The sequence below is a fragment of the Candoia aspera genome, chromosome 2 (assembly GCF_035149785.1).
Source record: "Candoia aspera isolate rCanAsp1 chromosome 2, rCanAsp1.hap2, whole genome shotgun sequence".
Lineage (NCBI taxonomy): Eukaryota > Metazoa > Chordata > Lepidosauria > Squamata > Boidae > Candoia > Candoia aspera.
The window spans coordinates 140,175,116-140,189,058 of NC_086154.1; the positions used below are offsets into that span (position 1 = coordinate 140,175,116).

Below are 13,943 nucleotides of genomic sequence, written 5' to 3' on the forward strand. Positions count from 1 at the left end.
TACTTTGAAGTGGGGTAATTGTCTAAATGTGTTTATCAGGATGGTTTCTCAAAGGTTTGGACAAATGCTTATGCTGTTTTGAAAATTCCTACATTTTTGGTAAATGCTTAGGTTATTGTTTAAATGTGGCTATCAGGAGGGTTTTTTAAGGGTTTAGATAAATGTTTATGCTGTTTGGAGAATTCTTGTATTTTTGGATAATGTCAGTTTAGTTGGCAGATAGGAGCAAATGATAGTGAAGAAGGACAGTGTTTGTTACTGTATTAGGTTCCAGATTATGTTGGAAGGGTTTTATACGTTTTTCTTTAATTGGGAGGGTAATCTTGTTTTAGAAGGGAATGTAATAATGAGAATCTAAATCCTTTATAGAAATAATGTCTACTACAATATGAATTGGAGTAAGAGACTGATACTGATTTATGTATATCTTTGTTGTAGAAAGTCCCTTCGAGAACTCAAGGTGGCATGGCCTCAAAAGGAGTCCTTCTTGGTGGTGGCCCTCATGCTCTGGAACATCTTGCCCAGAGATTCACTGGGCACCCTATCTTCGAGATTTCTGCAAATTGATGGAAGCTGTCTGGTATGAGGAGGTACTGGGTGCTGAGAAGGTTGGATGCTTCTGTGGGTAACAGTTTTGAGGTTGTATTTAGTTGTGTTTCTGTAAATGGCCCAGAGTTATGACTAAGCTGGGAGACAGAAAGAGGGAGGGAGGGAGGGAGGGAATACCCAAACTGAAATTTCAGGCCAAAATGGAAACTGTATGTTAGCTAATATTTATTTATTATTTATTTATTAAATTTATATCACCACCCATCTCCCCCGATGGGGGACTAATAGCTGAGGTTGCTCATAAACAGAAAAGCACTCTTCAAATTAAGATTGCCTGGCTTCTTTATAAGTACCTCCATTTGCCCTGCCATTTGTTAACATAAAGTCCACCATTTAAACATCCTTTTTAATAAAAGAAGTAATCATCTAAAAATAGAAAACACAGTAGAAAAAAAAATCAAAATGGAAGCCACTGTCACAACTCATTAAAAGTTCAGGCAACTAAAATAGCTTCAGCCTAAAGATGTGAAGGCTCAGGCGGAATAGAAGCCCCAAAACTTCAGGAGGAAAATGTCATGTTCACTGTTTCAATGTGCACTGTACATCGTAACATTTCACATGCCATGGCGCTGACGCGCGTTTCTGTTGGGAGGGAGCTGCTGTGAAACCTTGTGCCAAGCTCTGTATCTGTGTTCATTTCAATGGAATGTGTTTGGGTTATGTGTTCTGCTCAAGGACTTTTCCTGCGGACCATCAGAAGCCGTTAGGAGCACCTGGGATTGTGAACTTGGGAAGATTCTACAGGGGGAGGGATCTCATTTGCACCGAGGGTTTTTTAGTTTGCATTTGGCGCGCTTTTTCCATTCTCGGCTTTCTTTGTGATCCTGCATACTATTCTTTAATAAATCAGATATCTGTCATGTTCACCGTTTCAATGTGCCTGGTACATCATAACGCCTCGTATGCCATTTCCGTGGAGGGGGTTACTCTCAAGAGCGGGTGGCTAATTCCACTTTACTGACTGAGGTGTTATCTCTTGGCTGCTGTATTGGAATGTGTTTGGGTTAGATCATGGATTCAAGGTTGCTTTCCCAGGCTGAGGCTAACGGTTTCTACCACCTGGGAAGGGGCGGTTGCTATGGCCAGGCGAGGGAGGGGTTGCTCCTCAAGCAAGGGGATTTAGTTTGTATTTTCGCGCGCTTTTTCTCATTCTCAGCTTTCTCTGTATTTGCCATAATTCCCCCAATAAATCAGATTTCATTTAAGCCACTTCTTGTGAGTCTGAGTGTTTGGGGTGGGCAACCATTACAATATCTTTGTGAACCTGTTCATGAGTCTGATGGTGTTTTAGGATAGGCAATCATTACAGAAAACCCCAGAACACCCGTTTTCCTATGAATTTCCTTATTTTCCCTTCATTTTTTCTGTTTGTGGAAGAAGATCTTTGGATTCTTCTTCAACCTACCATGCAGAAACTACTGACAATATATGCCAGATAAATGGTTCTGGCAAGGGTATTCCACAGTCAGAGGGCCAACATGGAGCAGACCCAGTCTATCTTCCCAATGCAGTGCATCTGCACCTGGATTGCAGGTATGAACACAGCTTCAGTGGGAGATGGTGGCCCTTTAGATATTCTGAAACCCGAGCTGTAAGAGGATTTTAAAAGTCACTTTTATGATCAGGATCAACATGACATTTTGGCAAGACTGCTTTGAAGGTATTTAGAAACTTCAATTAATAATGTGCTGTATTTTATAGTAACTGGGACTTATTACTCACATCACCCCTCCTCTAAAACAACTGTTCAGCTTTCAAACCCATTTCTAAGCACAATTTGGAGTGCTGGCTCTTAATTTCAAAAGTCCTAAACAGCACGGCCCTGGAATATCTGACATTCAGCTTCCATCTGCAGTAAGCTTCCAAAATGTTAAGATTAGCCCTAGAAATCTTCTTCCCATCCCTTTATTTTCTGAGATGAGCTGGGTGATGACAAGGAAGAATGTCTTCCTTGCTGCAGCATCCCAACTGCAATAACCTTCCCAAGCTTGAGGTTTAGGGTTGGGTTTTTTTTTTGCCTGGACCTTTTAAAACCTAGGAGACAAGTGCATCTATGTATATGGCACATGGGTATGTATGTTATGTTTACCCTACTGCTGTTTTTAAGTATTTCTATTGTATTATTCAATGATAAGTTCCCAATGCTATGTTCCTCTCACTTAGACCTGGGAGGCCACCCATGTTCTTTTTTTAGAGCTTTTGTTGTTGTTTACATACAATCAAGAAGGCAACCAAGTCATGCCCCTATTTCTCTCTTCTCATCCAGAGAGCCTTAAGGGACTATGGAAATCACTGTTCTTTGGGAATCCCTTAAAAATAAAAATAAAACCCTCCATTATGAATTTGTTTATGATGTTGGTATTTTTGTCTATTCCCTATTCTATCTACATGTACAAATCGCTGCCATCCTAGACAGAATTTGGCACTGGAAACCAACTATGTTAATTAATTTCAGTGATTAGTTTGAGAGTCTGATTTAGCATTCCCCAATCTAGTGCCCTCCAGATATTCTAAATAATATCGCCCTGACCGTGCTAGGGCTGATGGGAAATGTGGGGGCCCCAAGTTAGGGACAGGTGAGAGTAGCTTACCATTTCCACTGGAATCCTGAGTAGCAGTGCGGGCACCTTGCTCAGTCCACAGCTGCGTGTCTAGAGTCTTCAGCTCTTCGGAAATTTCTTCCACTTTGCGCTTGGTATCAGCTGCAGCAATTTAAGGTATTAGATAACCTGTACAACTCTACCTCCCATGAAGATGTCTGATCAATGAACAGATCATCATCGTAACATCAAGTGCAAGCTCTTCTCCAAAGGAATTACTAGTAAATTCTCTGACAGTTGCACATATTGCATCGGGTACAGCCCTCTGTTTACAATCTAATCAGAACTAAAGGAAAGCCTGAGAAGCAGCAGCAGTGACTGAGGGGCCATTCAAATGGACAGTCCCCCCACCCCACCCCATGGTCCTCAGACCCAGACTATTCACCCTGGTTTCACAAGGTGGCCATTCAGTACATCTAAGCATAATGGCTATCACATGCCCTGGAGTTCTATGAATTCTGTTCTCTTGAATGTCATGTGGGTACAGGGCGTTCTGCAGAAGAGCATAGACTTATTCTATCTCATGTTTCCCTCCAAAGGGAGATATACAAACCTTCCCCCAACACCACTAAACACGCCTCACAAACATGCATCTAACCTAATGGTTACACTAGGCTAATCTGCAAATCTGGATCACTCAGTGACTTCATGGCTCAGGGGAAATTTGTAACCCGCTCTTTGCACCCTGCTCTCACTTCCCTATATTGCCTCATCACTCCATCCTATCATCCACAGGAAATGAGATAGGAAGACTATCTTCTTCTTTTCTTTTAGCCCTGACATCAATAGTTTTGGGTGTAATGAAGCTGAGTGGTCCTATATCCCAATTTCTAGGGCAACCCAGGGAACAACATATGAGCCTTAAGTTTCCACCCTGGCTAAAGGAGGCAAGGAAGGGCCTTCCGCCTCTACTCTAACAGGATATACTTACATACTTGGGCCTTGAAATATTCCTCATATTCAGCAGGGTTCAGGGCTGGGTGACAACGGATGGTCTGAGGGGTGGCTGTGGATGGCGGCCGCAGAAACGGGTGGTGGCAGATGCGGGTGGTATGGATTGTCAGCACATAGGAACAGGACTGGGGCTCATCAACACGGGCGATGTAGTCTCCTGAACCTTCCTCACATAAAAACTGGAATCAAGGTAAGGAAAAGCCAGTGATGCTGTTTATGAGAGTCCAACCCATTGGGGCATTGTAGTCTGCTGTCTTCTATTCCACATGACTCTGACAGGCAGCATGTTTGTATGGGTTCAAGCATCAACCTTTCCCAGCCTTCTCCCAGAGGATGCTCTGGAATCCATTTTGGACCCATTCTCCATTTAAAGTTTGCATGCTCTTATCATGGAGCTATGGCATGAAAGCTATCCCAAGATTGCTTTCATGAATTGGGGGAAACAGAAACAAAGGAAAGACTAGTTGGGTTATCTTATTTTGAAAACAGCAGGCAAGGAACTGAAATCCCTCCGAAAGGGTAAAAGGGAGATTCAGTGCTGGTTAGAAGTTCAGCCTAGATCAACCACTAGTTTAGTAGCCCACTAAATTCGTGTTTTTTTTGAGATGCAGAACCACAAATGAAAGAAGGGCTCTAAGAGGAAAGGTAGGTGATGAGATGATAAGACCACCACTGAACAAAAATTAGTCAATCAGTCAAGCAAGCAATCAAACGTCTATCATGCCAACCATATGACTAGGGGTCTTCCTCTAGTACTACACTTTCCTTTGCAGGAAATGTAGGGGCAAAGAATGAGCAGAGTCTTATGCTACCACCCTGCCAACCTAAGTCCTCTCAAGTCTGTCTTATAGATATTGGTAGCTTTATACAGCTCCTTAAGAGGGAATACTGCTCTGACAACATGAATATAGCCTTCACCTTCCATACTTTCTGCCCAATTCAGTGAACTGAGTTCCCTTTCTTCTTACCCTGACTTCAGTCTCCCTGGGCTTCCCATTCAGGTTACACTTGGATCCATTGACATAGGTCTGACTGTGATACCGCTTCAACCTGTGTTGCTTTGATGCCTGCAGTTGGGGTGACAAGTGGGGCAAAACCAGAGAACTTTCAGGCAACATTTCTGGGTTCATAGCTTAGAAGTTATTTGCTTCAAACTAATGGCATCCCCCTCCCCTCCCCAGCTGTGAATTATAAAACTGTTTAGAGCCAGACTTAGAAACAAAGATGACGTACTCCAAGAATTCTTGCAATTTACCTCTAGTAAAATGCAGAGATTTTTCTTGTGGTCACCCTGGATTTATGCAAAGATAATTATCATTAAACTATATGGAGAGGGAAGGGAGGGGAAGGACAGATTCACTGGGGGTTCCTCATGATGCAACAAGCTAGAAGGCATAGTGAGGCAATTCTTGGAGTAACACATCAAGCCCTGGAGAGTTCCCTGCCCATTTTGTTGCAGATCCTTCAGTGAAGGAAACCTTTGGCCCCAAACTCTATCGTGAGGCAGAAACCAATAAGAAACCTAACAATCCTCCAAGCCAGCAGTCCCATAGAAGAAAAATTAAACAAAGAACATATCTGGACTCCACAATCCAAACCCTACAACAGGAGATTTCAATCCTTTATTTTATATTATATATTTCTTGGTCTCCTTCCAAGATTGCAACTCTTAAGGCATTTAACAATATAGAAACAAAACAATTTAGTATCAGGCAAGCTATAAAAGCACCTTATGTTTTACCGATTTTAAATAAGCTGTTTAAAATAAAAATGCCATTTCAAATACCATAAAACATGTCCATTTAAGTACACAGAGAACAACGAAGTCCATATATGTACAGAACCACTAAATTGGAAAGAGTCATTTTGAACACTTGAGTTCAATCCCCTGCTTCATTCAGGGACATACATTATAGAAACTCAGAGCATTTAATGGCCCCTAGGCCATGTTGTGCTACTCTGCAGTAGATCAATCTTTGGTATCAAGGCACTTAACACTGGCAGATGGGGAGAGAAAGGGAGACCTAAGAAAAAGTGAAGTAAAATGTCTCTAACTTAATTCCAGCACTGTGGATAGTGGGACAGGAGGTTTAATGTGTTTCTGAACTCTGGCTGGGCTGATATTCTAATCTCAGGAATATCCCTTCAAGACCATGGGGAATCAAAGCCACAGAAAACACCCACCTTTGCTGTTTCATTGTCCCAATCAAATGCAGACTGGTAATACCCAAGATAAAGAATATCACCTTTGATTTCAGATTCTGGGAAACACAAGAGGAGATACAGTGTCAATAAGCAAACTGAAAGCTAGAATCTCAAGAGAGATTCCCCCACCCCAGCTCCAATGGTAGGCATGTTAGTTTGCAGCAGCGAAACAAACAGTTTTGTGGTACCTTAAAAACTATTTATGTGTGTATCAAGTCTGAGATCCTTAATTAAGAAACATAACATTAAACGAGAAGTTTCAGTTCTGCATTCTGAGGCAAAAATGAGAACATGCCAAACAGACTGTGTAATTCCACCACCACCACCAAGACTGCAAATTGGCAAGCATTCAAATTAGATCTCATCATAGATGCTATTAGGCTGCACCCAGCACCCTCCCAAAAGATCCTGATCGATTGTTGGTCTCCCCATTTCTAGAAACTTAAAATCCATGATTAGGCAATACATATTTCCAAACTTAGGCAAAACACAGAGATCCTGCAATAAATTTCTTTTTCCAAAAACCCTAAGTTTTTGCTAAAGGAGGGAAGCTTGTTTAACTACACAATGGGATTTTAAGATTCCAGAAACATACATGGAGGCACAATTGTTTGCATATATCTTCATTCAAGCAAGCTTGAGAGAGTCCTGGATTCCATCAATTACCTCTGCAATTAATAAGACTTTGTTTACACATACACAGACAACACCCACATGTCGCCTACAACTGCGGCTTAGTATAGACATGGCTTGAACAGCAGCCTCATTCTTTCTTCCCTTACTTTCTTTTTTCTCTTTTATTAAAGTAAACATCTTGCCTGGTAAAGAGTCCTTGAAACCATACACAATATTCTAATAATGTAGCCTAATAAAGTTATGGATTTTAGATTTTTCAGTTTGGACCACCAATTCCTTACACTTCAGCCACACATGCAATAAAGAAGAAAATCAGTACCTTCTGTGTGGTATTGCTGGATGTGTTTCCCGTAGCAGAATTCGTATGTCCACCAGTCCTTAGTCTAAGAGAAAAGGGAGAAGGTAAAGATCAAATGGATTGAAACAAGAACCCTCTGAAATCAGAATTCACCTAAAAACAAAGGTCAGAAACCTGATGCCTTCTTGATGTTTTCACTTCAACTCCCATAACACTCAGCCCCTGATCAGGTTTAGGAAAAACTGTCCTAAAGCAGCAGCATCACCAAACTCTGCAGTCAGAAAACATCAGGCCACGCAAACAAATAGGGTGAGCGTATAATGCACTGAATCTAGCTAAAAGATTTTAGATATTTGTAGAATTAAAAAATCAAGCTCTGCTTGGAAGAGGAGAAATGGGAAGGAAGTTATGGCCGTGAGGTTTTGGTTTGGCATTAAGATTCCACTGGCATATTCAACCTTCATCTGAATAATGGGGAAGGGCAATTTTAAAACAGGTAAAGCTGAGCATCAGCTTATTTAAATATTATGACTTCTGGTAGCAACAGTTCTCTAGGCATCCTTTTTTTCAGGCACTATTACTGTTACAAGGAAGAATCAAAAAGATCAATTCTGTTTAATAACAAGCAAAGACAATCTAATCTCTTGGTTGGGAACAACGGTTAAAAAAGAAGTATGTATCAGTATGGCATAAAGGAAGAAGTGGCTGGTTTCACACTAAGCTATGGTTTACTGAATAAGATGCAAGGGTGCATTTCAACAACATGCTTACCAAGGCCAAATAAGCTGCATAAATTTCCATGATGTATGAAGCCAGTTATTGTTGAGTTTGGATGCTGAAAAACAAATATATGGTCCCAGCACAGATTCACTGGGTGCCCTTTGGCAAATAACTTTTGATTTGAACAGCCAATTCCTCCAGCAATTAAAAAAAAGGGCATCAAAGATTTATTTCCAAAGATTTGGAGGAAATTGAAGAAATAAGAACTGTAAAAGCATTTCACATTATTGAAATGTGATTAAGAATAAAGACAGCTTCTACTAAGATGAACTCATTTTCTATGTCATTAGGTACTAAATCAGACTCACAAAATTATCCCTGATCTCCAGGGTAGATATGAGAAAGCAGAACCCTTAACAAAGCCATTCAGTAAATGTTCTCCATGTTTTTTTGTTTGTGCCTAAGTCTCCCAATGCCCCCTTATTTTCAAACCCAGCCTGAAGTTACTTTAATAAGGCATGGAGCCGCTTCCATTGGTTTCAGCAGTTCTGAGATCCCAAGCCCAGTGTAACTCTGTGGATCCTCCTCTTTGTCTTGATGGATTTTCACTGCGGCAGCTGGTAGTCGGCACTCATACTTCTGCTTGTATTTGGAAGAGATGGTCACTACATCAGTTGCCTCACTCTGAAGAGGAATAAAAAAGACAGGTGGATATTGCTGAGAATTAGTTATAGGTAATAAGAGGGTGAGGGTAGCAAGTGTTAAAGGCACAGAAGGAGTGGGACTTGGTGAGGGAAATTTTGTAATTTTGGTTTTTTCAGGCCCTTTAAAAGTTATACCACAAATCTATAAAAGGTTACCCTGTAATCTGCTCCCTCTTGGGTATTTTTCCCCTCAGTGCATTTATTTGTCTTCATTCTGCTCATCTGCTTGCTCTTGGAAGTTCTGATATTATTTCTCTGGCAAGGGGAGACCCACTGTGAGAATTGTGGGGGAAAAAAACAGACATCATCCTTTCCAAATCCTGTGGCAAAGGCTCCAGAAACATTTCCATTCGATGGACTGCTAGGTTCAAATACTTGCACCAAGCTATTTCTTTCTGTCAGTTTTCATTTCACAAAATTAACGAATGTGAATATTGTGAATACAGTTTGCATGCCAGATTGCAGGCTAAGGACTGCAACATGCAATCCACATCCAGGCAAACAGGTAATGGATAGTCAGCACCACCCACTGTTAAAAGAAAGCAATTTGGATTACATTAGGAAAAGCAGAGGCAGAACCCTGGAGAGTCTGGGGTAAAGAATGGGGGCTTCCATCTCCCCAACAACCTCTAAGGAAACCTGGAAAACCTGGAACTCCCCAGAAGTTGACACAATCCAGGAACCCTGAAGTAGGATCATTTTGCTTCAGGAAGTCTTGCAGAAATACATTATGTATATTCAGCTAAGAATACTGGGTTAGGTTTGATTTATTTTCTATGTTGCGCTAAATCTAATCTTCTATATCCCCCATATGTTAGGGAATTCTTTTTATTAGTATTTCAAACTGGTTTCTGGAAAAGATATTTCCCTCTGTAGGATCTTGTAATTAGTAACATTAATTTGTAACTCTCATTATGAAACAGACCAGTACCATGTTTAATATTTAAAGTGAAAACTGTTGTGAGAGCCCTGTTTCTCAGACACACTGCAGATAGAGGGTGGATGCCAGGTGAGACACTCCCTGCAGGACAGACGGTGGCAACAGCAACTATGAAGCCATTGCTCCAAAACAGTGGAGGTGAGGGCAAAGTGTGAAAATCCCAGGGGGCTTCTGGGAGAGATGATTTGAGACCTCCAGCATTTGACCGATGGGCTTAACTATTCTGCTACAGTCCATTTTTAAAAAGTGTTCTGCTATCTTCATTGCATAGGTTAGTAACACAATGCTGTAAAACAGTTTCCAGCATTCCAATTCATCAAGCAAATTAGGTTAGGAAAAGGGTCTCATGCGCTTTCTGAATGAACAGTACCACAACAGCCAATCTGGATTTATTTCAGTTTGATGATTAAACCAAGAATTAAGTTACGGGATTCTAACTGCAGCAACGCCCCGGAACCTCTCAGCTTTTATATACACTAAGTCGAGTGCCTATTCAATATTCTAAGAGAGAGTTAGCTCAGTCTACCACTGAAGGAAAGAAAACCACAAGTGGTAGGATCAACCACTAGTTGCTAAAGAAAAAACAGACGTAGGCAAAAAGTGTATACTGTATGCACTGTGTCCTCATTTCAGGAGTACTCTGTGGCAGCAAAGAATAGAAGTAGGTATGAACTGAAACCCGGCTAGAGGTTTTTTTTAAGGTGAAAAAAGATAATCTGTTATTTAAATGATATTTCGGGTGGTGGGATGGGTAGGAATTGGGCTTGGGAAGTTGTATAGTATGTATTTATCAAAGCCTCCTTATTCACATGAAAGGGCATCAGACAGCAAGGGGGCTATGGACGAAATTCTGTAAAAGGACAGAATCTCTCCAAACCCAGTTTTCCCCAATCCATTTTCATAACGCTTCAGGTTATGTAATCAAGTATGCAAAGTACGAAATCAGGGAGCACACATTTAAGCTGATCCTAACATCAGCCTCGCAGAGCATTATAGTGGTTAAGGCACCAGGCTAGAAACCAGGAGACTGTGAGTTCTAGTCCCACCTTAGACATGTAAGCTGGCTGAGTGACCTTGGGCCAGTCACTCTCTTTCAGCCCAACTCACCTCACAGGGTTGCTGTTGTGGGGAAAATAGGAGGAGGAAGGAGTATTAGGTATGTTCCCCACCTTGGGTTATTTATAAGAATAATAATGGCGGGGCAGAAAATTAATTAATTAATTAATTAATTGAAACATTTTGTCCATCATGGGGACAAACTGTCCTAACAGTCAGAAATCACGCTGAGACGAGGCGTAGGTCTCTAGTGTTTATTACTGCTACATAAAACAGAATCCTAACAAACGGAAGAAGCGTGGGAAAAACCCAAACAGATAAACCCGAAAAGTTAAGGCGGGTCTGATCTGTGTCTCTTTGAATGGCTGCTTAATTCCTCAGTACTACGCAAGCGTTTTCCCCCCTGGATAGAGGCCCCTCCTGCTCACCATCAGTACTCATGACACAACCTATAGCAGATTGTCCCATAACTTGCTGATACGAAATCAACAGAGCCAAATTCAGTATGTGGCATCTTTGTGCAGCACTGTGGCCTCCCTGGTGTTGGGTCTAAATGTAGTCAGGTAAGGTCTCATTGGTCCCTTACCAAATGCTCTGTCCCCAACCCCCTCAAAACTGGACCAAGAAGGAAGCAAGGAATCCACTGTTTCTTATCCAAAACATTGGGAGAAGGAATGGAAGAAAGGAGGACTGGACTCTGAGCACCTCTCCCAATGGGACTGTTTTAGCTTTTTTTTTTAAAGCTGGCTGATGAGCTTCTCAGAAACTTTCATGCTTATTACCACATTCTGTGGGTTCTTTGCACTTCAACAAGGGTATACCACACACAAGCGCTAGTAGGAGTATTTATTTATTTATTCATTCATTCAATTTGTCCCTGCCCATCTCCTCTGATCGGGGGACTCTGGGTGGTTTACAATACTTAATTAAAACAACAATCATACAATAAATAAAATATACAAATATAAAATTACTCTAATGAATAAATATAAATAAGAATAAAAAAGTCCAAATGGTAGGAGACTCTCAAACAGTCCAAGTGTGGGAGGAGTAATCTATAGCAGCCATCCCCATGTAGGTCTATTCCCCTCTCCACTCCAAGCGAGGCAACAGAACCAGGTCTTCAGACTCCTCCTGAAGGCCAGGAGTGATGGGGCCAGTCTCACCTCCAGGGGCAGCATATTCCACAGGGCGGGAGCTACTACAGAGAAGGCCCGCTTCCTGGACCCTGCCAGACAGAATTGTCTTACAGATGGGGTCCACAGCATGCCCTCTCTGCATGATCAGGTGGGACGGGCTGATGTAATGGGGAAGAGTATAGAAGAGGTTTAGATATACATCAAATACGTTCCTCAACTGACAGATCCCCAAAGCCTCAAATGAAGCCATATTTAATGTTCTTCAGCAAAATACAGCATTAATACAATATTCATCTTTTGTTCTTAATATAAAACCAGCATCTTAAAGAAAAAAAACATTCAGCTTTTTTTTTTAATAGTATGGCATAGCAGTCTGGTGTTCATGCTGCTTTTTCTTGCTGGGAAATCCTTGTGAGGTCCAGCAGCCAGATGTGTAGACTGTTTAGCTGTGACAAGTCACGTTGCCTGGGGTGCACCATGAGGAGGCTAGTCTACATTGCACTGAGTTGGGCTGAGAGAGAGTGACTGGTCCAAGGTCACCCAGCCGGCTTCCATGCCTAAGGCGGGACTAGAACTCACAGATTCCTGGTTTCTAGCCCAGCACCTTAACCACTAGACCAAACTGGCTTTTAGCCTGCAATTCTATATCTTTCAATTCAGTCAATTTATTGTTTTGACCACCAGTCATAACAAACAAGATAAAACCTGCACAAATGTGGCCAAACATTAATAAAATAGATTAAAATGTACAAAAATCAGTAAAAAACAGTGCTATTACAGCAAATAAAAAAACTAGAAAACATTAAGAACTTTTGATAAAAACATTCTCTTTGTTTAGCAGCAGCCCATGCAAAGCTTGCTAATTTCCATAGCAGTGTCTCCTTATCTAAATTCATTAGATATTCAATTTTATACGAATCAGGCCAAAATGATTTTCTTATCAAGAGGGGTTCCAGAAATTTTCCTTGTGTTGAGGCAGAAATAGGGCAGTAAAATAAATAATGGGTAAAAACTTCTATAGTTTCCTTGGAGCAAGGGCAGAAGCACATATTATATGGGATATTGTGAAATCAGCCCTCTCTGGTTGCTGATGCCATTTGCTGCAACTGTAGTTGTCATGAGTACTGATGGCGAGCAGGAGGGGGCCTCTATCCAGGGGGGAAAACGCATGCGTAGTACTGAGGAGTTAAGCAGCCATTCAAAGAGACACAGATCAGACCCGCCTTGACTTTTGGGGTTTATCTGTCTGGGTTTTTCCCACGCTTCTTCAGTTTGTTAGGATTTTCTAATGTAGCAGTCTAATGTAGCAGTAATAAAACACTAGAGACCTATTCCTTGTCTCAGCGTGGTTCCTGGCTGTTAGGACAGTAGTCTTGTAAATGCCTCACGAAGGGATGGTACTGTAGCACACCTCAAATGATGTTTACTTTCAATTTTGGTTTTATTAAGTGTGTACCAAGGGGCAATTTTATTTTGTGATAATATAAATTTCTTTGGGCAAAGACATCCAGCACCATTTTTAAATAACAGATTGTTTGCATTATTTGAATTTAAAAAGAATTCTGGAGGAAAAAACCAAAGGTATGCATATGATTGGATAGAAATGTAAACCAACTGGTACAAGAAGGAGTGGAGAAATACATTTGCTCCAGGAGGCACCGCTTGACAAGTTGGGAATCAGGTCGTGAGAGGAGTCTAGCCCAATAATTAAACACCCTCACAATTATTCTAGCTTTAATTGGGTATGTACCTGTTTCTGCATAGAGAAAGGGGATGGGGGTACCAATTCTATATCTACTTAACTTAGAAATAATCCTAATTGAACCTCAGTAGGCTAATATAGACACCCACTGTACTGCAATCATCATCTATGACTAAACTGAGGCTCTAAGAACCTCTCGAGCTTCAACATTATATTGGCATGTAATTGCCAACATGGAATACCAGATGTTACATTTTTCTTGTGCATTAACTACAATTACATTATTTCTTTTGTAATCTGTGCAGACTCCGCAAAGGATCGTTACCTTGTCGTGGTGCTGGAGCTTGAGCACCTCAGTGATGCCATGAGCTAAACCGTGA

The 13,943-nt window shown here is 41.2% G+C and overlaps 1 protein-coding gene across 2 annotated transcripts in view; it reads right to left on the minus strand.

The window, feature by feature from the left end:
* OS9 (OS9 endoplasmic reticulum lectin) overlaps positions 1-13,943 on the minus strand; it is a 38,738-nt gene that overhangs the window by 15,242 nt on the left and 9,553 nt on the right. For both annotated transcript variants that reach the window (XM_063293898.1, XM_063293897.1), the window contains exons 2-7: positions 8,530-8,706; positions 7,324-7,387; positions 6,348-6,424; positions 5,132-5,230; positions 4,141-4,342; positions 3,201-3,311 (exon numbers count right to left, since the gene is read on the minus strand). In XM_063293898.1, the coding sequence (XP_063149968.1) occupies positions 3,201-3,311; positions 4,141-4,342; positions 5,132-5,230; positions 6,348-6,424; positions 7,324-7,387; positions 8,530-8,706 (730 nt within the window). The remainder of the gene's footprint in view (positions 1-3,200; positions 3,312-4,140; positions 4,343-5,131; positions 5,231-6,347; positions 6,425-7,323; positions 7,388-8,529; positions 8,707-13,943) is intronic.